The 27,950-nt window shown below is 42.3% G+C and overlaps 1 protein-coding gene across 2 annotated transcripts in view; it reads left to right on the top strand.

The window, feature by feature from the left end:
* The window catches only part of LOC128371827 (E3 ubiquitin-protein ligase RNF43), an 89,680-nt gene that overhangs the window by 53,302 nt on the left and 8,428 nt on the right, over positions 1-27,950 (top strand). For both annotated transcript variants that reach the window (XM_053332207.1, XM_053332206.1), the window contains exon 2: positions 4,679-4,792. In XM_053332207.1, coding sequence (XP_053188182.1) covers positions 4,679-4,792 — 114 coding nt within the window. The remainder of the gene's footprint in view (positions 1-4,678; positions 4,793-27,950) is intronic.

The following is a 27,950-nucleotide window of genomic DNA, read 5'->3' as shown; positions in this document are numbered from 1 at the left end:
TGGTTGCCAACCTGATCACCACTTCTAAAACTTACTGCTGCGAGACATGCTGGCTCCTTTCTCACTCTGGCCCAGTGTGTGTGTGTGTATGTGTGTGCGTGTGTACGTACGTGCGTGCACAGAACAGGTGGGTGTTTTAATGGTGGAGTTTCAAAACAAAACGAGACACTTCATTGGATTTAGAGCCCAGACGTGGGAGGCTGAGTCACTCACTGAAGAAGTGGGTCAGAACCCAGGCAACAGATAGTATTTACAAGGTGTGTGTCTGTGTGTCTGTGTGTCTGTGTGTGGGTGTGAGCTTGCATGTGGCGGGGATGATTGAATTCTTCCCTGATATGCTCTAACCTGGCAGGCTTTCCAGGCCTCAGGGCAGAGCTCCATTGAAGAAGCCTTTTTCTGTTCCTCACTCTCAGTCTTGATTTACTGGAGAGAATAGACACATACGTTGCAGATATATCTCTTTCATCTCCTTCTCCACCAATCCGCTTCATTTTCAATTATTTTGCATATAGCATAGCGTTTCATCCAATAGCTCTCTAGAAGCCCAGTGACCCGAGCAGCTGGTAATTGAGTGGTGCAGCTTGATGAGAGGTGCAAGCTCTTTTTGCCCCCCCCCCCCCTCCCCCTTCCTCCCCTCTAACACACACTGACATAACTGCCTGGGCCTGGTTCCCTGCTGGCAGCAGATGAACTAGAAAGCTCTCTTGCTGATTATTGGCAGATGAAAAAAGGAGATCCGCAGGGCTAAGCGAAGGGAAAAAATATTATTGACTTCTCACCGCAGCTACTATTTATTTTCCCCTTTTTCTGTCCATGTATTTGTTTTTGAGGCTGTTAGATTCTTGCCTCGGAATATTTTTGGGGTAGTCTTTGATTGAGCTGGAAAGGAATGCCTTTAATCGTGGCTACAAAGGAACAGAGGGACATGTCCCCGTCAGTTTTGCAACAGATCTAGACAGATGAGGAGGAGGCGGAACGGAGGAGTGAGCATTGTTAACAGTCTGTGGGGAACTGTTTGCGTGCCCTGTGGTTTCTAGTCCCTGTGAAATGGAGACTCAGTGATTTGGTTTCCCAGGCCCCTTTTTCTCAGGGCCGCACAAAAAAACCAAATGAAGACGTTTCAGTCTGTCCTGGTTGCCATTTATAGCCCAGGCAGCGCGTTTCTAAGTGGTAGATGGCACTGATGGTGGCACATGGAGAGTGTTCACAGCCATCTGATTGTAAGTGGTGTGGACATATCTAAAATAGAAGATAATGCTTAGTCTTGTCAACGATGCAAAACATAGACACTGTGACCAATGAGGTGGTTGCCCTCAGAGCCTCTGGAGAGCCAGAGGAAACTTAAACTCGACCGCTCCTTCTGAGCCTGTTTGGCTCCGCTTTGGGATTATTATCTGCTTTATTAAGTATGGTTGCGCAACCCCATGCATCGACATGTTTCATAGCTCGAACCAAACACGATCAAGGGCGCCGGAAGATTTAAATAACCATCGTAATCTCACAATAAAAAAGGTTTCCCATAACTGAACGTGCTGCAGCTCTTTTTCCCACAAACCTATAGGAAAAAAGAGCAGAGGTCATGGCATCAGTGAAGTAGTGTCATTAAAGGATCTTTTTGAATTTTCTTTCTTTTTCTTAGTTAAGGGCCAAGTTCAACTGTAGGCCTCTAATTTGGGCCTAGTAAATGTGGACTGGTAGAGGCAGCTGGCAGCGCAGCACGCAGGCCAGGCCAGGGGCTCAGTCACTTCCTTCGTCAACACGAGCTGCCATTCAGCTGACATGCGAAGGTCTGAAAACATCATGCAGGGCAAAATTCTCAACCAAAGCGTGTTTGTTTTCAGTTTCACCTTCAAATTTAGCGAGGCAGAGACGTGCTTCCAGGATGCTTTGAATGCCTCACGCTGTCTTCCTAATCTACTCCAGAGGTCATCACCTCATCTCTCATATGGCATTTCCCAGCAAGTCTCATCATTCATTTTGGTGTTACCTGTGCCAACTCATATGAATCCATCACTCAATACCATCACTATAAACAGGATGCTTTACCTCCTGCTTACCCCCACCTTTCATTTTCTTTTATCTTCGTGCCCCTGCTCCGGTTTATTTTCTCCTCTTCCTCCAGTCTGCTTTCTTTCTCCCCTCCCTCTCTCTCTTGCTTTCTGACAGACATGCACCAGCCCTTTGCAGCACATTACGTCAATTCCCCTGGACCGAGGTGCCAGCTGTTGATGTCACCCTTGGGTCTTTTTAATTTAGGGATTTCCGCTGGGTGAGATGAGGGGGAGCCCCATGACCTCAGCCCACAGCCACATGAAGAGGCCCACCACCGGGGCAGAACCAGGCCAGGGGACGAGCCTGCGCAGGGCAGGGCATGGCAGGGTGGGGTGGGACCACTCTGCTGGGGTGTGGGTGAGCACAGGGTGATCTGTGAGTTGTAACAAGGACTAATCTGGGAGCTCTGTTTTGTGACGGGTGCCTTCATTGATGTCATGTGAGCGAGCGAATGATCCGCCGGGGTGTTTTAGGAGTGGTTTGCTCCTTCCTGGTCGTGCAATTCTTCATACCCGTGACAGCATGTCTGTGACTTGCAAACACTGCTGCTATCCCTTGAGCTCTTAAATGCAGCCTTTCAGCAGCTACGAATTTCCTCCCTTTCAGAGGGGATCAAATGTTCCTACCAAAGACTATCTCTCATTCTTTCAGTCCTCAAGGCTCTGAGTGGGAGTGAACATTGCCATCCATGTAATTGATTTTCTAGGGTGCCAAAGTTTTTCCTCTTGATATCAGTAGCTTTAAGAAGGAAACTCCTTCATTTAACACATAAAAGCTTCTATCAAGAGCAACTGTTGTTCTGTAATGGTGTGAGATCCAGCTTTAGAAACTTTGTCCAGATCATCCTTTAAAAGGTTTCAACATTTTTTTCCTCATCATTGGTTTGCATCCAATTTCTTGATGTCCTTCAGGTCACATACTGTTGGTTACATGTGTTTTGGTCCATGTGGATTAACACAATGAACTGAATCAAGTCAGTTTTATTGTAGTTTTATAGTCCAATATCATAAATCACAAATTTGGCTCTAGGGGCTTTGCAGACTGTTGTACACACAACACTCTTTATCCTTCAGTTCAGATAAAGAAAACCCTTTAATGGAAAAAAAAGAGCAGAAACCTCTGGAAGAGCAACAGAGGAGGGATCCCTCCGACAACAGATAGATGTCAGTGTTACAGGATCTCTCTCTTAGGTCTCATTGGTTTACAGCCAACCCTTTTTTTTGTTCCCTGGGCATTCAGTACTAATGCTTTGTCATGCCCCTTAGCGTCTTATACCAACGCACAATGCAACCTTTAGCATATGTATGAAACCAACAAGGCTTTCAAATAACTCCAATGTAAACCCTTCTGCGTCATGAGACCGATGACATCTATATAAGGTGACATTTCCATGTTAGGAGGAGGCCAGTTGGATGGATGGTTAGATAGTTAGGAGGCAATAAGTGGACTTTGCTGCAGGAGACCACCTCATGCTTCCAACCGCGACTTTGGACAGGTTTTTTTGTAATGGTGTTTACTGTTGCCATGACAGTGTATCAAGATCATTTTAACAGAAAACCACGATCTTTCCCTAAACCTAACTAAGTGGTTTTATTGCTTAAACCAGTCACTGTAAGTGTTTAATATATTGCAGCGGATGGGTCTACATTGGATTTATCTGGTGCGTCACTATATAGGCGCCTAAGGGAAGGTTGTGTGTCTGTTTGAGACGCCAGAGGAGTGTGAAAAAGCGTCAGGTCTGGCTGTACCCATTATCATTCTGCTAAAGGGGAAAAAAAACCTAGATAATTTGTATTTCTTTAAATCAATCACAGTCGTATTGGGTGGTGCTAAGCCCAGGATGTAGCAACTGTGCCTTTGCAAAATAGTGTTGGGGTGAACTTGTTTGAGCCTTGGCATCAAAATGCCCCTTCAAAAGAAAGCACCACATACACAGTAATAGACATAAGCAGCTATGTTATACAACTTTTCACTGATAAAAAAGACTAACATAACTTGCCATTTTCAGCATATGTTGAGATTTTTAACATACAGACAGCAGAAGAAGAGGAGAATGCTGGGTGGAATAGGCAGCCAGTGGCAGGTCTGCATCTTCTGAGTCAGACTACATCCATGTTTATTAGCTTGCAATCTTGTCATACACTGCCTACCACTGCTGGTGCACTGTTAGGCTTTTCTGTGCATCACTGCCACCTGTAGATCATTGAAACATTATTGAGCCACTGGCAGGAGCGTGTATTTGGATCACCTGCAATGTATATTTGCATACATGAGACAAAGAGAACGGGAGCCTACCACCTACTGTATATAAAAACTGCTCCACAGCACTAGAGGTCAGAAACTCTACACAACACCTTTAATTTCAGCTGCTGTTGTGCTGAATGTGTACCATAGCACTTTCCATGACGGTTGCACACCTTAAAACTCCAGTGGACATTGTAACACAAAGTATTCCTCAAAACTGTATTCTACACAACTCACCAACCAGAAAAATCACCCCTCCAGAAACATCTGTGTGTTTTTTAAATGTCTGATCTTTACAAGTGGTGATTTTCTTTTCATTGAAGCTTTTATTTTGCAGGTTTAACCTCTTTTTTTAATTTTCTCCTTTTCATCCTTTTTGCAGTATCACCCTCTGTCTCTGTGCAACACAAGTGAGGATGAACGACAAGAGAGTGACTTCATCACCATTGTCAAACTGGAGCAGACGGTACGTCGGTGTCTGCCGCTGCTCGATAAGGTAATGATCGCACATGTGCACACACACTCACACACACACACACACACACACAGACACACACACACACACACACACACACATACTGTTAAAAAATCTTCATGCAGTCATTCTCCCAGTTGCCACTCTCAGAGAAACTTCTCCCTGTTTGACCCCCTTCCCCCTTTCAGACATGGCAGCAGACAGATAAACCATTTTGCCATCTTGTCTTCTCTCCAGAGCCCCTTCCGCTCTTGGACTTAGACTTTAAAGAGAAGACGGTTTAGAAGGAATTATTTGGCAGGAGTGAAATGTTTTGTTCGGGACGGTGATCTTTCAGAGTGAGGGGTTGGACGAGAGGGGGGTGGGCTTAGCTCAGCGCTGCTATGTAGCAAGTGGCAGTGAGCCCTGGCTTTGGATGTAAGGTTTTCAAGCCCCAGCTGTCACTGGTCCGATCCCAGCCAGCTAGCCAGCCAGCCAGCCAGAACCAGACACTCGCTGCTCTCCATTTCTGCTTCCCTCTAATATGAGCACAGCCAGAGCTCCATAGATTCCACCCACAATGGTTTAGATGTATATGCAACTGCAATGGAGTTGACCTAAATCTCCTATGTGTTTAAGTATTCTACCATATATACTGGCTGGCATGTCCTAACTTTAAAGCAACTTGATTTAAAACTGTTGCTATTTTTTCCCCCGTTTTTCAAGTGGTGACAAATTAGCAGGCAGGAGTTTAGCCGGCTGCCTTTTTTTAGCCTGTGTTTTCTTTTCCCCTAATTTCAAGCCATGTTTAGGAGCTGCCCACCATGGCGACGATGTAGAGACATTCCCACACATTTTCCCCGCTCCTTTCTTCCTCCTCCTGTTTGCTCCCTCAGTGGGAACCGAAACCGAGTGGGCGAAAGCAGGGGGGGTCGAGGGAGGGGAGAAAGAGGGATGTCACTCGAGGCTGACTCCAGAAACAGTTTTGATTAAAGCCTAAATGGCAACAGCGTGTTGTCCCATAAACAAAACACGGTCTCCCCGTTCATGCAAAAGTACCCTCGGACAAAAGGCTGTTGCTTCCGAGTGCTTCCTCCCTCCCGACAGATCGCCTTTGAAATCAGGAGTGAAGGAGCGAGGAGGGGGAGGAGGAGGAGGAGGAGGAGGAAGGGGTCTTTCTTGCTGTTTTGGTCGTCTGGAAAGTATGTGTTGCAATAAACTCTACTCCAGCCACCTGCATCCTCACTTCCTCGCTTCCTCAGTGAGATTCAAAGCTTTTGGTCGTGGTGGATTTATTGGGGATTCATCGTGCAGCTGCTGAGGAGTTTGCTCTCAGCCGTTTGAAGAGGATGAATCAGAATCAGACGGTTTGAATGTGCTGCGCTGGGTCCGCCGTGGTCTCTGGATGGGACTTGTTTACAGTTTAGTCTGACTGTAACCCGCCCAACTGATCTATAGATACTCCGACAGGCCACAGAGGGTTCATGTTGCACCACACACACTCAGAATAGACTGTAAACCAAACAAAGTGAGGCTCAAAACCTTGAGGGATAAAGTTTCATTGTTGTCCTTTGTTTTTATTTTGCTTTTTAGAGGTTCCTATCCCCAGCGACATCATAAACATGACGTATGTGCCAGATTCCTTCACTGATTTGCAGCGATTTTGCGCTGTTGCTCCAATGCTCTTTGTTTTACTGAAAGGATGAAACACAAACCATGATTTGACAGAGCGCCATTTTCATATCAAAAGGAAAACATGTCAAACACTTTCTCTGGATGCCCTTAAAGGAGACCAGTTATGCTTTTCCATATTTTCAGATATATATATATATATATATATATATATATAATGTTACAAAGTCAGATGTTAATATTAAACATGGTCAAAGTGTTAATAATGAGGGAAAAGTATGTAGAAGTAATCCATGTGAGCAAAAAGCATTGGCTTTAGACAGTTTTTTTCCTCTTTCAGCCCGAGCTGATGTCAGCTTTATATCATTATATTATATTCACTGCTCTGTCTTCTAACATTGTGGTGTTTCTCCATCGTTTTTGGGTGTAGTCACACTGAGACATGGTTCCATTACAGCAGGGCATAGTATAATAACTTGTTTTCCTCTTGGAGGTGTGCTGTTCATCTGCAGCTCTTCATCACACATCATCATCACTGTGGCTGTTTCTGCTTGTACTATTCGTCCCTGCTTTATTTCTAACTGATCTGCTGAGGGGCTTCATAAAGGACCAGCATAAGATAAATAAGGAGTTCTTTGAACTGTGAATCATGCAAAGCTACTCAAGAGGAGACAAAAATAAAAATGTAGAGCTGGAAAAGAGCATAGTAGGTATTGTTTAATAAAAGGTTGTGCAATGAGTCTTTAATCATCGCCCTCTCCTGGTACATTCAGCACTGCTGGCCTCCTCTTACCCACACTCACACACTTGTATGAAAGCACAGCTCCCTCAGTGAAACTTCACAGTTGAGATCTTTAATCCTTTGCACCAGATAGAACCACTTTGCATCATTAATCACTCTCTTGCCTCATAACCTACTTGAAACTGAACTGAGCGTGACAAAATCCAGCAATAATATCTTCTTTGTTTCACTGATGAAACTGTTGTTACCATGAAAACTGTGAAACATGTACAGTTCAGCTCACATGCAAATGAATGATTGTGGCCCAACTTATTCTAATTCCTGTCTAAGACACACAAGTGTAAATTATTAACGAGTATAATTATGGAAAAACAAATTTACAACATGTAGGGAACCATACATTTAACTCTTTTAGAACATACTTTAAAGTCACATAGTTGTGATTTTTCTTATTATATTTTAACAATTGCTCAATTTACCTGAATGAACTTGAATCAAAGCCTTGAATATGTTATGTTTGAATGCAGCTCATTAGTTTCCTTTATGTTACACACCTTAACTGAGAAAAACTATGACAACAATGTAAAATGAGAAGTCTCCAAAAAGTGTCCAGATTAACTCTTTCTACAGTTACACATCTCTGTATCAGATATGGCTCTCTGTATGCAAATGCCTGAATCAAAACCCTCCACCGCTCCTGTGGTTTTGCATCATTACACAACACAACACAAGCGGAGGCCACTGGAGTTCTCTGCCAGCATGTTGTGCTAGAAATGATCCGTCTGCTTTCCTCTACCCGGCCTGACTTTTCTGTTTACACTTAAGCCCTGGAAAGGTTCTGCAGCAAAGTCACAGATCCATGCATGACTCGATGAGAAAAGGCAGCGCGGCGGTGCCAGGAGGCCTCGTCTAAACTCCACACGAGGCTTACTGTACTTTGTTCTGAAGAAATGCTGTAATCTGGAATGTTCAAAGTAACAAGGATGGCCCAGTTTTGGCGCTCGGGGAGACTGAACTAACTTTTCACCCACACAAAATACACTTCTGTGAAACGCTATTAATAAGAATCCATCGTTTTTGTAAAAACAGCTCTTAAAGTGAGTGAGTGTTTGGCCCGTGTCTGAACTTGTTGACTCTTATAGAAAGCCTCGCTTATTGATTCTGTTCCTCTCAGATGAAAAGAGTTTTTTGCCCGATTGTGCTGTAATCCTGTTTTCTTTAACTAGGGTTTTCATGCACATGTGCTTGTGTATGTGTGCATGTGTTTGTGTGTGTGTGTGTGTGTGTGTGTGTGTGTGTGTGTGTGTGTGTGTGTGTGTGTGGATCACATTACTTCAAGTGTGCCTTCTCAGATTCTTTTTTGTCAAGCTTTTAGAAAGGTGGCCACTTTGTGAGGAGGCAGGTTCGGGGAGCCAAAGACAGTGAAAACGACACTGATGGTGCACATCTGTTTATTTGAAATGTCATTATATTATGTCACATTGAATATAATGGTTAAACAAGATGATTGGCAGCCTCCAGCTACTGTAATACTGAAGTGCTAATGCTAGTGTTTCTCAAAATGACAAGCTAAAATAGATGGTTTTTGTCGCTTCTCATGGTAATTTGTTTCATTTAATCCGTCAAAACCACATTTTATTTAATCTAGTAAACATATATTATGTACTGTATGTGAAGGGTGGAGACAGTTTAATGAGTAAGCTTGTGCTTATACGAAAAAAAGGGTAACCTAAGGAGATGAAAAACCAAATAATCTAGTAAAAGATGAATAGTAGAAGTGGAATAAATTCAGAGCAGGAAATGTTAAAGCTTCCATCAGCTAGAATGAGGAACTAAAGAGTGAATAACAATATACAAGTCATGAAAACTACTCAGAATGGTCCAATTTGTCTTCCAGTGTGGCCCAAACCTTTGTGCCAGGAAGAGTAGTCCCAGTGACAGGAAGTGGTTAAAAACAAGGGAAGCCCGTTGAGGGAGGAATAAATCAAGGCCCTGGTGACAATGGTTTTGTCTCCTTGTGTCTGATTGTCTGTAGGGGGTGACACTGACCTCAGGCTATTCCTGCCTGGTGTTTTTAAAGTTAAGACGGGGGCTGGAAAAGGCAGTGGCAGCTGCCTCTGGCTTATTTTCCTACGGTAGCGGAGTCCAACGTCTTCAGTTCATCGGAGACGAATCAAGCAGGAGGAACACAGGGCAACATCTGGAAAAGGGGGGATATTTCGGCTTTTTAGAGCAAATGCAAAAAGCAGCAGGTACACAATGGACATTTTGGCCGGTATGAAATGCGTCAGTGTTAGCAGACTTCTGGGTTCGCTTTGATTTCCCTCCCAAGAAAATTCATTATTTGCTCCGACGTGCCAGACAGTTGCACGGTTGCCTTCAAAAGGATCAACTATGACTTTCTGTTTCTTTCTTCTGTTAGTCAGAGCTTCACTCCAGCTCCAGCTGCAAGGACCTTTGCACCTCTTAAACCACTGCATGCACCTCAGATTATTCTTTTTAATCTTTGAAATCATACAAAAACTTTTTTTCTTTAACAGTTTCCAATATGAGATTAACTGTAAATCGCTGCAAAAAAATCTGTTGTTTTTTTTTCAGCCTTCTGTATGAGCTCTTATCCTGGACGGGGGTGGGGGGGGGGGGGGTCATATTCCCTCTGCTCCTTGTCAGATAGGTTTACACTGCTTTGATCATGTCACCTCTAATGCAACAGCTTCAAAAGTGATGTAGCTTTGGGCTTCTCTCTCTCTCTCTCTCTCTCTCTCTCTCTCTCTCCCTCTCCCTCTCCCTCTCTCTCTCTCTCTCTCTCTCTCTCTCTCTCTCTCTCTCTCTCTCTCTCTCTGATCATCCTCTTCTATCAAGCAGCAGTGTGAGCAGACGGCCTCATTATTAGGGCACATTGCCTCACCCACAAATGTCCCAAATATGTCTCTTTCCTAATTTTAACTGTTCAGAGACTCTGTTTTGCAGTTTTTTCCAGATATTCCCTCCCATTCCCTCTTAAGACTTGCTAACCACGTTCCTCTGTTTGACCCTGATGACACAGTCTTTTTCCCTCCCATTTCCTCTGTTACTAAAGTTAGGCTCTGTCTTAGCTCTCCATATCAATGTGAAGATAACTCGGGTGAGGGGGCGCAGGGGTGGGTTACTCTCTCTGCACTCACTTTGGCTCTTACAGTACTCATGATGTAATTTATAGTCTGATCAGCCCGTCTCCGAGGATCGTCTTATTGATTTTTTCTCTGAGATCGATGCTGTTCAGACAGTGCAGGTATTTTCCTGAGCCAACATCCTCTTCTGTCTCCTGCTCCTTTCATGATGATGCTCATATTAAAAGGGGAAGCCACTCCCACAGGGTTTCTAATAAAGCAGAACAATGGGCACCTTTGTCGGGCCGTTCCCTTATCCACCATCCTACATAACAAGAGTCATAACCCTCCCGGCAAACAGTGTTAATATCAACCGCAGTCTCCTTTTTTTTTTCTCCTCCTGAGAGAGAGAGAGAGAGCGAGAGAGAGAGAGAGAGAGAGAGAATATTGTTCTTTATTATGTTATCTGTCATTATTACGTTATCTTCCGTTATTACATAATTGGTCATTATTACGTTATTGGACGTCATTATGCTATAGGCTGCTACAAATGACAAAACACAAGGTTCACTTTTTTTTATCACAACAGCATTTTGAACTATATTTGTGGCCCAAAATTGCAGCAAAATCCAATAAAATGTGATATTTGATCAATTAAATAATGCCGTCTCCTAAAATTGCAGTGCTTCAACTCCCTTTTGGTACTATTCAACAAATGGCCATCCAAGTTTAAAACTGGACAGAAAATAATGCTGTCAGCTGGTTGTGTTGTTTAGAGTTAAATATCCTGCTAGCTATTGGATGGACATGCAGTTTTTTGATGATATTTGTTGATCCTCTGGTTTTTCATCCAGTGCCATCATCAGTTTCAATTTGACTTATACTTTGGTTTATCCATTTAACCATTTGCTTTTCTTTACAATGAGCATTAAAGCTGCACAAAGCCGCCAGCATGGCTGTAGAGTCTTAGACTTTATGATATATGCCAGATAAGTTTTACCTGACATAGCATACTGTAGCTTTATGAGACGTAAAGTATAATAGTGGTTCTGTCTTATCTACTCTTTGATCTTCAAAGAGTAGATAACATAAATCAAAGAGATTCGATGACTCTGTGTCATACTTTTAAGTAGTCAGCCATTACACTTACAGATTAACACCCAGACACTCCACACATTTCCAACCCCAAAAAAACAGCCGATTTGGCGCATGTACCTCTACTGCTTGTAGAATTCATAAGGGATTACCCAAGTCAAGTGCAGAGTACTTCCTCTGGCACCGTATCTGAATAAAACCTTGTCCTCTGAGGTGTTGCCTAATGATGTCAAGTACAAACAGGAGCAATTGTAACCTGGAAAGAAATTTGAGGGTGAAAATCCTCAAGCAGTTGTCATTGATGTTGGTGAAGTATCTGCTGCGTTAGAAGTCCAAGGACAGCAGAACAGAATGATAAGTCTTTTGCTGTCATCACACGAACACGAGAGCGCATTCCCATGGGACGTGGCCAAAGAATATTTTGGACAAGGAAGAGCCCTGACCAACGGGAATGCTATTCAAGTCGAAGCCACCAAAATGAATCTTGGGCTGCTGCTTGTTTACCTCGGCTTGTGTGGGAGGGCTCGTACGCTATTTCGGGAGGATTTTCTGTCCGTTAGGTGAAGATAGTTCCAGTTTGGAAAAAGATAACCTGGTTGCCTAGTTATCTGAAGGGAAACCTGGGTCTTTCTGAGGTCGCCAGCTGGTTGGGGTGAGAGTTCACAGACGTGTGGAATCCGCGGGAGGGGGCGGACCAGTAACCATACCATACTGTACTGGTGGTGTACTTTTGAACACAAGCTCTGTGCAACAGGGAGGGGGGGGTGGTTAGCAAGCACTGGAACGAGCCTTTATCGTTGGGGGAGACCTTTCAGGGAGAGCTTGGCTTTGTGCGAGGCTCTACAATGAGAGGAATACTTCAGGTTTTCTCTCTTCAATGGGAAAGTGCATTCCTCCCTTTGTCAGCACTTAAAAAAGAAGTGGCGTGCTTTGTGTTAGCAGTCGTGTGGTTTTGATGACCTGTGTAAAGAGGGGAGGAGGGGTAAAAAAAAAGAAAGAAATAGATAATTGGAAAATAAACATTGAATTTAATTTGTGGGTTCACATGAGCAGGTGGGACGTACAGGACAACGTGGTTGCAGAAATGTGTCCGTGGGGCAGGAAAGAGGGGTTGGGCCGCTCGGTGAGATATCTTTGACCTTTGGAGCAACAAGGTGATGAGTCAACACAAAGATATATCACGGCTTCAAACTTGTCGCCGAAATATACGACACACTTATGATTTATGTAGATTCTGGATAGAGTTTTATTTTGGTGGGATTGTCTGCACGCCTCCTGGACAAATCAAAGACACGCTTAACTTTATGGAGGGACTCTTCACATTTGTAATGAACAGGGTTATTATAGTTTGATGTTATAGTTTTGAAATATAGTAGGTTATTATAGTTCATTAGTTTGTATTTTTATTTAGTTTTTCAGTTAGTTAGTTTAGTTTTAATTTGTTTAACAAGTGATTAGATCTTCTTATTTTAATTTGAGGAATTAATTAGTTTTAGTTTAGTTTTAGTTTTTTCAGGTATTAGAGGGAAAGCCTTGATTAGTAGAAGGGTTAGGACAAAAGAATACATGACACCTGATATGGTTTACCAAGTCACTGTTTATTAAAGGTATCATATTATGTCATTTTATTCTTTAATCATTAACGATGCTAGACCCACAGTAGAGCTCAGTAATGATCACCTGGAGCTAAATCAAAAGCAAAACTTAAAATGTTCCGCGGCTACGAAAATGAATCTAATTTCATCTGAAATTCTGTTTCGTTTCAGTTTGTTTTGTATTGTTGATTGTAGTTTTTTTTTAACTTAAATTTTTATTTTTAACAAAATATTTTTTTCACTGCTAGTTTTAGTTTTAGTTTTAGTTTTTGTAAACTATAATAACCCTGGTAATGAAACTGTTTTCGGGTGTTGTAACTTGAAATCTGACTTTGGCCCAGCACCAGCAATGACACACTTAAAGGGAAGTTCTCTGCATCTTTTTTCATCTCACAAGAGTTTTACAGGCCTGATATAAAAAAGGAAATGCACTTTAAATCAACGTATTGCTAAAGAGAAGCTGTTGACATCCCCTATAATTAGATCTTGACTTATAGGCCCCAAGGCTGCTGCAAACAGTGAGTAAGTAATCTGTTAGTAACACTTTCGTAATAAAACAGTCATGAAAAGTTCACGCTACGGATGACCAGGAGCCTTTGAACTGCACTTCTACCAACTTTAGTGGATCTCAACTGATCAGAAGGCCTGTGGGTCAAAGCTTAACAGATGTCACCTTGACCTGCAGCACTGTTGTCGTTCAGCTCAGTTCAGTGCTGTCGTCACTCCGCTACCAACGAGGTGTGAGTGATTTACAGAGAGCCCCCGCTGCCCTGCTCCCCCCGCTGCCGCACTCTCTCCACTCATCCCTGTCACCAAATAGGTGGAAAATTCTCTGGCCCAAAGGTGCATGCGTTGCTCCTGCAGTGTGTGTCGTGGGGGGAGGAAAAGGGGGAGGGGGGGGCAGATGATATTTTCAGCTAGAACACACCCCAGTCGTGGCTGCAGCTCTCATCCGCATGTCTCGCCCCCCAGTTTCTCGCCCGATGCCAGCGTTACTAAGCTAAACATTGACTCCGAGCTCGGGTGGCACGGCTTAACCTGACCCCCCCCCCTCCCACCTCACCCCTCACCTCACCCGCACTCCCGTCAAACCTGAGCGGTTTGTTGTTTGCTTTGAGAGGCGATGTTTTCAGATGCTCTGCTCTCTTTTCTCAGCTCCTGGTGATTAGCAGCTTGTCGCTCCCCTTTTCTCACTTTTCTGCTCTTCCCTTTTTCTCTGGCCTCACTGGAATGACACATGGGCTCTGCATAGTTAGTGAAGACATGTTGACTCGTCTCTGGAGCGAAACACACCGATTCTCCAGTCCAATTTAAGTGTGTCCACTGCATCACCGCAAAACTTTTATACACAAACAGTGAGATGTCTACAGTGCCGCTCGGTGGGAAGTACTTCTCCGAAATAGAAGCAGCTGGAATATCACCTGTGTGTGTATATGAGTGGATTGTAAAATATGTCCCTCCTAACAAGTTCCGCCTTTTTCCAGTATCCTTTTTTCCTTGTGAAACGTGGAAATACGCACTTGCCATGAAGTTAAGAAAAGCCCCTTTATTTCCAGTGTATTTTCAGTTGTTACACCAATGACCTCTCAACATCTGAAAACAAGAAAACACAAGCAGATTCTTTACAACTATTAAGCAAATGACCCTTGAAATGAGCTCATTTACACTGAAAACATGAAATTATCTCAGCTGTTGGACACACATGTTTAAAAGCAGTAATGATTTAACCCTTTATTGGGCAAATAACTATATTTGGTAACTTACATAAACATCCAAAATAGCTTCCCCATGCCTCTCTGTGAGGTTGTGATGTTGATTTTTTTTAATATATAGACTTTTTGGAAAATGTTTTACCCAAGACTGACAAGGAACCATATATGGTAAAGTCACTGACCTAGATGTACAACATAAAAATGAAAAACTTTGAAAAAAAAAGTCAAATAATATCCCCCAATAACTCTCTAGGGTTGAAATTTTGAATTTTTAAGTATTTCAATGAGTGACCTATAAAGGGTTTAAGACTAATAAAGCTACATACATTATTTCCTCCCTGTGAGAGAAGACAGAAACATGCATACGTGTGAGCACCTATGCACGCAAAGCTGTTTATCTGCTCCTCAAGGGGTGAGCGTCACATCTGTCACAGGGCCGCTCCTGGTATTCCAGAATTGCAAAGTGTTTTGCATCTCAAGGTGTTCCTATTAGAACGACAAGCATCTCTCGCTTGTCACTTCAAAAGGAGAGCGCGTGGTCAGGGTTTCATCAGGCTGTCGTCAGCGCCTGTGGGGGGAGGCAGACGATTGGAGAAAAATGCGGGTGCTAAAATTAGCACGGTCCGCCCTCGCTCGTAAAGAGAGACGGAGCCCCGGATGAAATGATGCCATTCTGTGCTAAATTGCTGTGATTAAAATACCTCTATCTCATCTGGATGGGAGACACCTTTAAAGTGGCTGCAGATGGTTGTGTGTGGTTGCAGCCTCGCTTGTGAAGTAGGGTGAGGATTGATGCACGAAGGGCGAGAGGTCAGATTTAGAGTCAACTTCCTTATCACTGCGTGTTTTTTGGGGACTTTTAGCGTCACTGGCAAGAGTTCTGCCTGCAGAGCTGAAGATTTCTTTTCCACACTGCGATGGCAAAGAGGATCATATGATGAGTGCTTAATGGCCCTGCAGTTACAACTGAACTATATCACTGCCTCTCCCTGATGAATGAGGCGTTCATAGGGCAGTAAGTTGTTATTACTGCAGTATTAGTCCTTTGATCTCGCAGCAGTTTGAACCCTGGAGTTTTTTAGAGGGGTGGCTCGTCAAAATAGCTTTGCAAAATGGGATCGGGCCTGGTCTTGCCCCAGCTAAGGGGAGAGGAGGCCCGGAGGTGTGCAGAGGCACCAGGAAAACATGACTACAGAGGCATCGCACTGCATTCTCATGGACATTCAGCTCCTGGTGTTTGAATGGATCAAAGAGATAATTTATTACCTTATATTACTGACTAATCCCTTGCATTCTTGTTAGCTTCCCTTAAGCAAGGAGATTCATGATTCTTGCTCCTACTATAGGGGGTTTTATTGAAAAGGAGCAAGTCCGGTTTTATCTTCACCGACTGCATCAGAACTGATGAAGGTGCTGCCCTTGAATCTGTGCTCAGGAGCTGCAATAAAACACAAGACTTCATTCTCAGCCAGGACATTCCTCTATTAATGACAAAGGCGAATGGTAAGCCTGTTGGATGAGAAGCAGGGTATCTGCGGGTCTTGAAAAGTCTTAAAAACCACGGAATTCAGATCCCTCAAGAAAAGGCATTAGAATATATTACAGGGCTTAAATTTCCCCTCCGAAAGGTCTTGAATATGTTCTCGTGCCTGCTGTAGATAGTAACATTAGTTATAACTTTTTTTGCATGTGTTAGCAGCTGTCAGGAGACTTTACACATCTATAAACTACAAATGAGACTGGTGCGAGAGCGGATTGCGCTGAAGGAAGCTGTGCAATCCTTTTTTTTTTTTTTTTCTTCTTTGAGGAGTTGCAACCAGCAATATCGCAACTGTTGCTGATACAGTAGCTCATGCATTCATAATGGGCAAGTGCCAATTATGACAAACACTTGAATTCATTTTTGCAGATTCATTATACTACTCATTATACTACTCATAAGACCAGTAAGTAGAGACTTAGACTGCTAACCCTAAGTCTAACTCTGTTGTCTTCTAACCCTAACCCAGTCTTTGACAGTGAAAAAGGTGTTAAATTGCATTCTATATGGTATTAAAAAGGTTTTAACCAGTCTAAAGTTTCCTTTGGCGAACACTGAGAAGGGGAGAGGAGAGCAGGAGGGAGTCAGTGAGGTGAATGGGTTGATTCGGAGGAGTGGCAGTGGAGGCCAGAGGGCAACGCACGCCGATCCTTGTCTGTCTAGCATTTGGAGGTCAGGTCTACCAGGTCAGAAACAGGACTGTTGACAGGAAAATGTGCTGCTTTGGTTCGACTCATCCCTCCCCTCCCTCACCTAGTTTTTCGCGTCTTTTCTCCTCCTTTTGTTGTCATCGATCTCTTCTGCCCCCCCCTCCACACACACACACTTTCCTCCCTGTTTACCTACCTAATTCTCTTTCCACCCTCCCATCCTGCATCGGTTCATCTGGCACATCCCAGTTCTCATTGTGCAGGCTGAGCCGCTGGCCCTCTTTAAGATCTGCATTAGAATGTTGTTTTTATATAGCAGCAAGCGGAGGCATGTGGAGTCTCTTTTGAACTGCTCAGCAAACAGATGGAGGTTTTCACGCTGCCTTTATGAGATTAAGTGAAACATTCCCATAAAAAAAAAAAAAAGACATTTCCCCCCATGTCCCTTCACCATTCACGTCTCTGTTTCTCCCTTGTCTTTCTCTCCCTGTCTCCTACTCTCTTCATCTCATTTATTGTCCTCCACTTTCTCTCTCTCTCTCTCTCTCTCTCTCTCTCTCTTTTTCTTTTTTTTTTTTTTTGGCTTGCCTCAGGCTTGGGCAAGGGCACGCTGCTGCTGAAAGTGAAGTGGAAAGTCGACAGGTTTGTATTACCAATAACTACTTCCCCAGGCGAGCGAGCTAGCAGCAAGCATCTCGCGGAGTTTGAGAGCGAAGCAGCAAACAGGTCTTGTGAGTCCTGACACTACAGGCCAAAGGGAGCGAGTTCTTGTTTCTCCTCTGCAGTATGAACCTTTTTTAACTCTGACTCAGGTAGGGGTTAGTTGCCAAGTGCCCCCGTCTCTGGCTTTTTAACAGGGGTTTGACAAAAAAGATTCACAGTGCAGACAGTGTGGCTCTATGGATACAATGAGACTATTTAGAGTCAGATTTGCAAGGCGTAAATGCCTAACCGCTATCAAGCATGGCTAATTTGAGACTTTTTTTTTTTGACCCACATTTTGTAAGAAAAGTGTTATTCTACTTATTGACAAGTCGAAAAGTCAAACCCTGGCCCTGAGCTGTACTGGTCTACATGTGGACTGTACTGACTTACTCACTAACCCATTTTTTGGTTGTGAGTCAACAGCAGATAATGAATCCTGAGTCCTGTGAATATGTTTGAATGTGAATCATTTGACTTTAATTGATGCAGTGGTTTTATATTATGTGGCCTGTTTGTTGCCACCACATTCGCAACACATTTTTAGACATGTAGCATGACTCTAAGGATGTGGGTCAGTTGGTCCACACTACGTTGAATCACCATTACATTTTGCACAGACACTCATGCTCCCCAGAAGATAAATCCAAATGATTGTGATGCTCCCCAGACTTTTCCTCTAGCCCCATCATCATGTTGACTTTTGTAGTTTTGAGTGAAATATCCTGACAACCATTGGATGGATTAGCATGGAATTTGATACAGGCATCCATAATTCTTTCGGGATCATTTCTATTTTTTCTTCTCATTTTAACAAATTATGTTACTAAATGATGTTGTTCTTGCATAGCATAATGAAACAAATTGACAACAACAACACCAACTACTGCTAGTTCATCAGACATATCAGTTAAATAGCATAGTAAAATATCAGTTCTTCTATATATCCATAAACAGGGTGACATCAATCATTCGCGGTCATTATTTAAGCTCATCATATTATGTGTTATGTATCGCACCCATTTTTCCCATCTTTCTTCAAAGCTATGAACTTGATTTCTGATTCTCTTTTATTTTTTCCATTTCATATATTTCCTTTACAAGATCCTTTCATTTACAGTTAATTAAGTTATCATCTGTTAAACAGTTCCTTGTAATTTGTTTAATTATTGCTATTCTTATCACTAAAAACAAGTAAGAGTTTTTCCTACAAATTTCCTTAGGTATTGTCCCAAGAAGAAGAATTAGTGGGTTTTCATTTTAAAAAAATGCCAAGGAAGGATCATTTCTAATCAGAGATTTTTATTTGTGCAACATTTTTTATGACTAAATACCTGCAAAGTAATGACATTCCTATCCTATCCATAGCCTCAGCTGTTTAGTGCTAAAAAGTGACCTAAAGCTAAGGTGGTGAACATGGTGAATATTTAAATGCTAAACATTGTGTGTCAGGACACTGCTGTTCCTTTGAATAAAGCAACACAAAGCTGGAGGCATAGCTGCGGACTCCTAGTTCTGCTTTTTCCTCAAATATCATTGAAATGTACAGAACATAGAGTGAAATAAGGCCAAATATCCACTTGCTGTTCCTAAATGTGAAGAATGAACCTCCATGCTCATTTTTTATGTGGTCTGGGATTCAATTGCACACAACAGCCAATCATCCACCTAGCCTACTGAATGTTGCTAAAACTGTAATATATCCAATAAATGAATTACATGCTTGTCCATAGTTACTTCATTAGGGCTTTGTCTAACTCTAATCCTCGTAAAATCATTTTTTTCACCTCAGGCAGAATGTCTGTCATGCATGTCAAAGATGTGGCAGCTCTGATTTTCATAAACAAACATCATATTGACTTAGCCGAAATGTTATTTGATATACAGCTGTTGTGCCTTGGTTTAATACACCAGAATATAGTGTTCATTTTTTTATATTTATGTGTGTCTTAGTGTAGTACATTTACAGACAGCGTGTGTTCAGTTGCCGCTGTGGTCGTGGTGTGTGTGTATTTGTGTGTATGTGTGTGTGTGTGTGTGTGTGTGTTTGCTCTGCAGAAAGACACGGCTTACTGCATGGCCTGTTCCAAGAATGAATTCCTGGAGGCTTACAAGAGCTGTTGAATGAGATGGAGGGCTCAGGCCAGGAATGATGGGAGGGAGGGAGGGAGGGAGGGAGGGAGAGGAGGGAGGCTGCTCTACACTGTAGGAGGGGTGTCGGGCTCTCACTTACAGGCCTGATTAAATAACAGGATGCTTTATGAAAACAAGAACATTATCTGCCTCTTAAAAGGCCGGGAAAGGCCCTCTAATTGGCTTCCCCTGAGTCTCTGTGTTGCCACCCGTCACTGAGAGAAAAAATCCACTGCCATGCCCCAGCCACAAACTGAGAGAAATAATTCAGCTTTCTGTCCCTCCACTAGTTCTACTCTCATCAGCACTGTAGGAATGTATCAACATAGCGATACAGAGCCTACAAAAAAGGGCGTTTTTTTTTTTCCCACTCAAAGGAGGATCATTTCTCCCTGAATCTCTTGATTGGGTGCAATACAAACAATAAAGAGATAGTGGCTTCTGTGTGGGAACCGACAGTTTTTTCTCATGTGGCAACTTTCACAGCTGAGGTTTTCAAAAAGGCCCTCTAGATGTTTGGAGAAGTGAGAAGAAAGCGTCAGAGGTGGGGTTTGGTATGTTTGTGTTCCCCGCCAGATCAGAGGAGTCCGTACATCCAGGGATCTAACTCTCCCTCATTACATCTCGCTCCCTGCAATGTAACCCAGGTGGTTTACTTAATTATACTTATTACAGTCGAGTACCGCTATAATTAAAGTATATCATGATAGTTACAGCTGTAATTAATTTTAGAACTATTTCGTATGCTTATACAGCTTTAGGAAATTATAGTGATTGTTCAGAGTAGCAATAGTCGGTGTTGTGAATGCAGCGTAGGGCTAAAGCAGTCAAAAATATATGATTATGCACTGTCATGGTAGTGACAGATTTTGCTGTGAGTCACTTGCACCACTTTAACCAGTGTTTTCAAATGTGTCCATGCTGAGAACACTAAAAAAAAAAAGGCCATTCAGAGCAGAGCTGTTGGATTAGAAGCAACAGATTTCATAATATTTGTCTTTTCATACATCAAAAATCATAACCAAAGTTCTGTGGTATCATATTTTGATGTTACTTTGCTATAATATTTTTTTTAAAGCTGAGCAGTGACCGCGTCTTCTACACTATATATAAAAAGTACACAAAAATGAGCAGAAAAACCTTTAATATATTTTTAAAAATTAATAAATTTTGTAACTTTTTATATGCATGTTGTGCACACTCACACATTAACAGCACATGCATTTCCAAATCATATACAGCATATGATTATGTCATTATTTTCACTTCAGTATGTGCAGAATTGTGTAGAAAAGTTCTGATGTTGGTGCCTCCAGTAGTTGTATCATAGAAAAGACACTCTGATGAACATCAATACACATTGCATGTATAACTTTATTACTCATTTCACATTTTATATTTCATTACTGTTCAGTAGGGTATATATTTTAGCCTGGAAAGCAATAAATGCTTGCACTGGTTGGTTGGGTGAAACCACTCTGCTCTGGTCCAACTTGTTTTTTTGTTTTTTTAAAGAAAATACATTTTCAGAAATAAACATATTTGTTTTCTTGCTGAGTGTTAGAGAAGAGGATCAATACCAATAGCTACTGTATAGCAAGGAGACAGTTATCTTAGATGAGCATAAAGACTGGAAGCAGGGGCTATCATCATTTGTTCAATCCATGCAAAAACACAGATTAATATCGACAAGTTGTGGTTTTGTGCTGGTCTATTAATGTATGTAGCATAGAAATATATATATATATAGTGATGACCTTCTTGCCAGACAACCTGCTAAGACTCCAGGAAGTCACACCATGTTGCCTTTACACTTCACTTCTTGTTTTGTTTGCATTAAATGATATTAAAACAGTACATCCTGTACTAGTGACGGAGATCTGCAGGTGCTGGCACATTTTTATACCTTCTGGCTAGCTGTTTCTCTCTGTTTCCAGTCTTAATGCTGAGCTAAGTTAACTGGCTGCTGGCTGTAGCTTCACATTTAATGCACAGGCATAATCAGAGTGGCTCCATCTCCTCTCAATAAGCCCGATTCCCACTATGTAGAACTATTCCTCAGCATCTCTTGGCTTTTAAACTGAACTCTTCTTTATGTTTTTCTGTTTGTCACCGTGGTGATCTGCTGCACACGCTCAGTCAGTGTCTGGCCGCTCGGGTCGCCGAGTTTCGAGAGTGAAATGCGAGGTCACATGGTGGCATGTGTGGGATCGAGTCAGGCCCTCTCGTCCTGATCGTCACGGTTGTCACGGGCGGCCACATCAGTCTCATCTCCCCCTCAGGCTGCAGGCACTCACTGTCTGGCTCTTTGATGTTTCGAGGATGTGTTTAGCAAGCGATAGTGTATCAGATGACATTGGTCTTTCTCTGTCACCTTGTGCTTTGCATTTCAAATCTGTGTCACTGTGCAGCCAGCGCCTGCTAACGAGAGGGGGCGAGAGACAGGGGAAGTGGAGAGAGAGAGAGAGAAAGATAGAGAGAGAGAGAGAGAGAGAGATGGGCTGAGCTTCAACACTGTGAGTTCTCTAAATGACCTCTCTTACCTCCAGACAGGCAGATCAGGTTCATAACTTTTTCCAGGGTGTCTCTCTCTCTCTCTCTCCTCTGCTCAATAAAGGCCAAACCCAGGCTCTGGATTTAGTGTTTCTGTGCGTGTGCGTGTATGTGTGTGTGTGTGTGTGTGCACAAGGGGATGAATGGGTGGTAGAAGTAGTAGGAGAGGAGGAGGAGGAGTGTGTGATTCAGGCCCACCCCCTCAGGCTCAATACTTTTCCTGAGAGTAGAATCTGCTCACCTGCCCCAACATGCCAGCCCAGCCCCTCCTCTTCATGGTCGCCCCCCCCCCCCCCCCTCCAGCGGCCCCACATCAAAGTATCCCTGTGAGTAATGGATACCCAGCAGGGCCACACCCTTCCCTTCTCCAGCTAACTCAAATGCTTCTCAGTCGGTGGCGAGCACCCGGCAATCACACAGCACACACACATGCAGCCATTATCCACGCACAATTAGACTTAAATGCACACCTTCAACACTAGGTAAATAATATTTAGAGCAAATGCTGTGTAGTTCTGGTTGTTTTCGGTGGTGTTTAATTTACTATTTCAACATTTATATAATTGTGGCAGGAAAGGAAAAAAATGAAGGAGTATATCTCATCTTATATCCCTCAGTTTTGATTTTTGAACAAATCAAGGACCCATTTTTGTGTCAGATATTATATTCGTAAATAATTATGAAAATAAAATAATACATTTTTACACCATCCACACCTGGGATCATTCATTCATTCAACATGCACTATGTTATGTGAGTTTGTTTCATGTTACTGGCTGTTTATTTGCATGTACATTTATATATAAAGGTTGTATTGTACATTCAAAAATATGCATTAATATCAAAATGATTACATTAAAACAGCTGATATATTCAGTTGAGCAAATGCAAGGTCATCTAATGTGCAGTGATTTTCTACACAGTATTTTATCATGTACCAGAATGTCGCCATTAGGGCCCAGCTGATACGGGTTTTTGGGTGCTGATACCAATTTTATTATAATGGCTGATAATCTGAGAATATATACATAAACACATTTTTTGCAATGATCCTTTAAATGTGGTTATCAAGCACTTGTAATGAAGATATGCATGATATTTTATAGTTTATCAATAAACTTTATTATAAGAAATTACTTCAGTGCACTGAAGCGGGAAACTTTACTTGGAATTTAGTATATATATAATTGTAGTTAATATATAACTACAAATAGAGCAAAAATATATCTATGTATATATTTAACTTGAATTAATAAAAAGGATAAACAATACATAAAATGCTGCCTGTAGATTTTTAAAAAAATATCAGTCGTATCAGACAACATATATGCTGAAACCAATATGTCTGCGATTGGCCAATATCAACTGATAATATCTACAAACACATATATCAGTGGGGCTCTAATCACCATCTCTAAAAGCATGCAGTTAAAACATAATCAGCCTTAGAGAATAAGAAGAAAGAGGAAAAAGATGTTTTAGTAATTAAGCTTAGAGTGGTCAACATTCCTCATCATCAGCATACATGGATAACACTCTCATTACTTCACAGAGAAACTGATGTGTCAACAATCTGTGAGGTTATCCATTTGATTGATGAGCTTCTGAAAGTTGTGTTTCCAGTAGACCAGCAGAGGTGTTCTGTACACTACAGTGGAAAGTTAAACACAATGTCCACAACATCAATGCAGACTGCACCTGTTTCCAGTGCCACTGTACCCTGCTATCACCGCCACCGGCCCTCGCCCCCGCCCCCGTCTGCTCCTCATTTAGCCGTGCGGCGTGCCCCAGTGCCTCAGTAATGGTTCCAGTGTGCCGGGCCGGTCAGGAGAAATGACAGAGCAGAGAGTCGGCCTCAGACCTGTAGGCCCAGAGCTCCGTACTCTGTCATTAGACACTTTAATGCAGCAGCAGCACCGCAGCCTGCTCGCCTCACTCCTCTCCTTCCCTCCCTCTCTGTCTCCCTCTCTCTTTTTTTTTCTTCTCTTACCTCTTTCACTCTCACTCCTTATTCCCACACATATTATTCCACTGTATAATTTACCCACGCACTGAATGATGTGGAGAGTCACGCTGGGAAAAGAGACCTACAGGGTCCCCACAAGAACCATAAAGTTAGATTGAGGTAAATAGAGTCCGGTGGCATGTTTTAAAAAGGCAGGCAGGGTTATCAGAGAGACCAGAGGAACTGCAACATCATCAGCTTTCTGGCCTGTGTGTGGCGGAGTGTAATTAAGAGTAATAAAGATTTTCACAATAACCATACTCACTAATTAGCTTAAGTTCAGACTGAAATGGAACTGAATGCAGAGCTAAAAATATCTACCCTAACAGTCATTTACCCATAGAGTCCTAAAATATTACTGTCTTAAAACAAGCCCATTTTTAAGGGTGTTCTTCTTTCATCTGATTCCAAAATCGACATCCACAAAAACAAACACAATTTCTGAAACAAAGCAGCAGCTACTTCTCAAACAAGTGAAATGATCTCAGTCCACAGCCAGATGTTTATGTTGTATACTCACTGCTCCAGATTAAGGACTCTCGTTGCCCCTTTAACACGTAGACGTCTTCATCTCTTGTCAAAAGTCAAAGGTTAGGAAGCTACTGGGTCACACTTTGACTCTGAATATAGTTCTGTAATCATAGATGTTAAACTAATACAGCAGATGGTTCTCCATGGCAAGACTGAGTGTGCATGTGTGTGTGAGTAATATTCTCATCATAGCCCCTCTCCTTTTCCTCTGGAGCGTGGCTGCAGATGAAAGGAAGGCGCCCGCTGGATTGAACTATGCCATCCGCACCACATTAAACTCATGACAAACACTGAGATGTCAACAGGCAAAGAGGCGTCCGTGCTTTTGGTGAAATAAAGACATCACAGCATTGTTTGTTCTTGCTCTGTCGAGAACACACAGTAATGCCTGACCTGGCTCACAGTCCGCACTTCACCAGGGATGTAAACAAACAGCGCCGGCTGGCCCACGAGCAGGCCACCCACCGCAGGACGGGGCGGTCCGCCGGCTCGATGTGGTGGACATGAACTGTGGTTAATACAGCAACTAGTCAAGTGCTGCTTGTAGTGAAGTGGATCAAGTATAGATGCATCATTGGGTTGTTGGTGTGCACTGTGTGTGTGTGTGTGTGGATCAGTTTTTCTGCTGGAGGGTGCAATGCAAAAAAAACAACATTGTACATAAACAGGCAAAAGATTTCTTGTAACTACTACCACCTGAACTCAAATCTAATAAAAACCTCTGATTGATCATTTTAAGAGTTAATAAAACATGGACACTTACAAGATAGGTGATATTCTTACGGTCAGTAAATGGGTCAATGACAAATAAGGGTTGGCAAGACGAGCAATTCCAAAATATCTTAAAAAATAGTTTTAAAAGCAACATCAGGTTTGTTAAAATGTACATTTAGAATTTTTGTTGGTTTTATATCATTTGAAATGATATTTACACCATTTGTTGAACCAAAAGTAAGACTGAATGCTCCTGAAAATGTCAAATGGTGTAACCACAAAATAATGATAAATATTTTATCCACCTACAATGTATTTAAGTGTACTTATAAAAATAATTACTATATTAAAAAAGTTGTTGATTGACATGATTCCACAGTTTTTATGGTTACACCACTTAGACATTTTTGCCATAATCCTGTAATATCTTCTCTCATAATTGATTTTTATGCTGGGTCCATAAAAAAAAGAATGTGTACAAGTTATTCATGCATTTATTTTGAAATTCTAACCCATTTAAATGAGACTAAACCACGTGGACACAAAAAAACCATCATTGATCTAAATACAGTGAAAACCCCAAAACCAACAACCAACCAATGTTGTGTGTGTATAAACCCTGCAGTTGATTTTGAGTTGATCTCACACACAGTGTTTTGCTTCTGCAGACAATCAATATCACGCCAAATCTGCAGCTAAACAAAAGTTTTTTAAGGAAATTTTAAGGCAGTCTGCACATCTGTATGATAAATATGAAAAGCCTGCCAGCAACTGGTTAGGTTAGCTTAGCTTAGCATCAAGACTGAAAACTGAGGAAAACAGCTAACCTTGTTCTTTCAAAAATAACAAAATCCCCCCTACTGGCACTTCTAAAGCTCAATCACTAAATCTGAACCCATGTCAGGAAACCCTGCTAAGTCTGTTGGTCATGTGTTTTGTGTGTGTGTGTGTGTGTGTGTGTGTGTGTGTGTGTGTGTGTGTGTGTGTGTGTGTGTGTTTCCCTGCTTGCGTACATGCTTGTGTACCTGTGTGACCTCACGGCGTCGCTCCCTGGCTCCGTGCCCTCAGGTGTGTTTATGTTTGCGAAAGCTTCCACACTACCTGCTACCTCATTGCTCCTCACAGTGCAGCCTCATCCCAAACCATCTCCACACTCCGTTTCACAAAACACAGCAAAAAATAAATACAAAAAAAAAAAAAAAAAAAACTTCCCCCGTGGCCGCGCCCTCCGTCGAAAAAAACCCCATCAGTGTTAAAAGTAGAAGCAGACTGTTGTGGTGTCTGTGTTGTTTGTTAGTCTTTCGGCGATGACGTCCTCTGCTGTATAACTCAGTAAACCACAGTCATTTCCGATGCTGCGATTGTTTTTACTCATGCCAGATAGTGTTTAATTACGTGTCAAGTTGCACCTCATGAGGACGGGTGTTCAGTTAACCACAGCCATGTCTATTTCAGTTCCGACCATAACAAACCTGGAGATGTCGAAACACTCGCGCTGGCAATGCTTTTAACTGTCTTGTTAGCGTCAGACTTGTGCTTTTCATTGCACTATGAAAGGTTAAATATATCTCCTATTAATCATGTAATGAGATCTCTCAGGCTGCTTCCGGGTATGTGGCTCGGTGGAGGCGTCCTGGTTGGTGACCACACTCTGGTACAACCACTACTAATACTGAGATATAATAAGACCACAGCGGTCATTTGAGGAATATATTATGATATATTCTTGAACTGGCTCGTGTTAGTCGGAGCTGTGGGAGGCTATTTGAAACTCCTCAACTGCTCGTGTCTGTCTGTGTGTGTTGGACCTCAAAAAAGCGGGCTTCCCTGCATTTATTACCACGATTAGAGCATGTATGGGCTCCATGCCGTGTAGGGAACTTTTGAACCCCAGGTAAAGCAAATTCCCACATGTCAAAATCCAGTTTTTTGTTGTTTTTTTTTTCTCCTATGTGACCGCACCCCATTTAGGCCCATGCACGTACTACAATTACTGTTCTGATGAAACAGGGGGAAAAGCTGTTGCACCAGAGCTGGAAGCCAGATCAAAGAGGATATGTTAATTTTTTATTTGACCTCTTTCTGACCGTCAATACCGTGGCCTTTGAATACAGCCAATGGTTCTGTGGGACAATGCTGCTAAATCACAACCGTGCGCTTCCATGTGCACATAAAGCTGTGGGCATTCAGCGTACATAACGCCTTTAACTTATTTTCTGCAGCGTGCCTTGAGGAAATAAGTGCAGGAGGGGTGAGATTCTGACATTTTGTATATACAAAGGAAACGTCTGTTTCTTCCTTGTCATGCATCGACTTTCTCTTTTTGAAGTGTTAAAAATTGATCTGCCGCCACTGCACAAAGGAGGATTCTCATTCACTTGATTTATGCAACGACTGATGGATGTTTTTACCTTACCTTTTTTTTTTTCTTTCTCAAATGTACATGTGTGTGTATGCACGTGCTCCTTCCTGCCCTGGGCTGAGAGCAGGAGGCTAGGAATCACTGT

This window comes from Scomber japonicus, chromosome 13 (assembly GCF_027409825.1).
Source record: "Scomber japonicus isolate fScoJap1 chromosome 13, fScoJap1.pri, whole genome shotgun sequence".
NCBI lineage: Eukaryota > Metazoa > Chordata > Actinopteri > Scombriformes > Scombridae > Scomber > Scomber japonicus.
The sequence above is the reverse complement of the archived record's forward strand: the minus strand, read 5'-3'. Positions and strand labels throughout refer to the sequence as shown.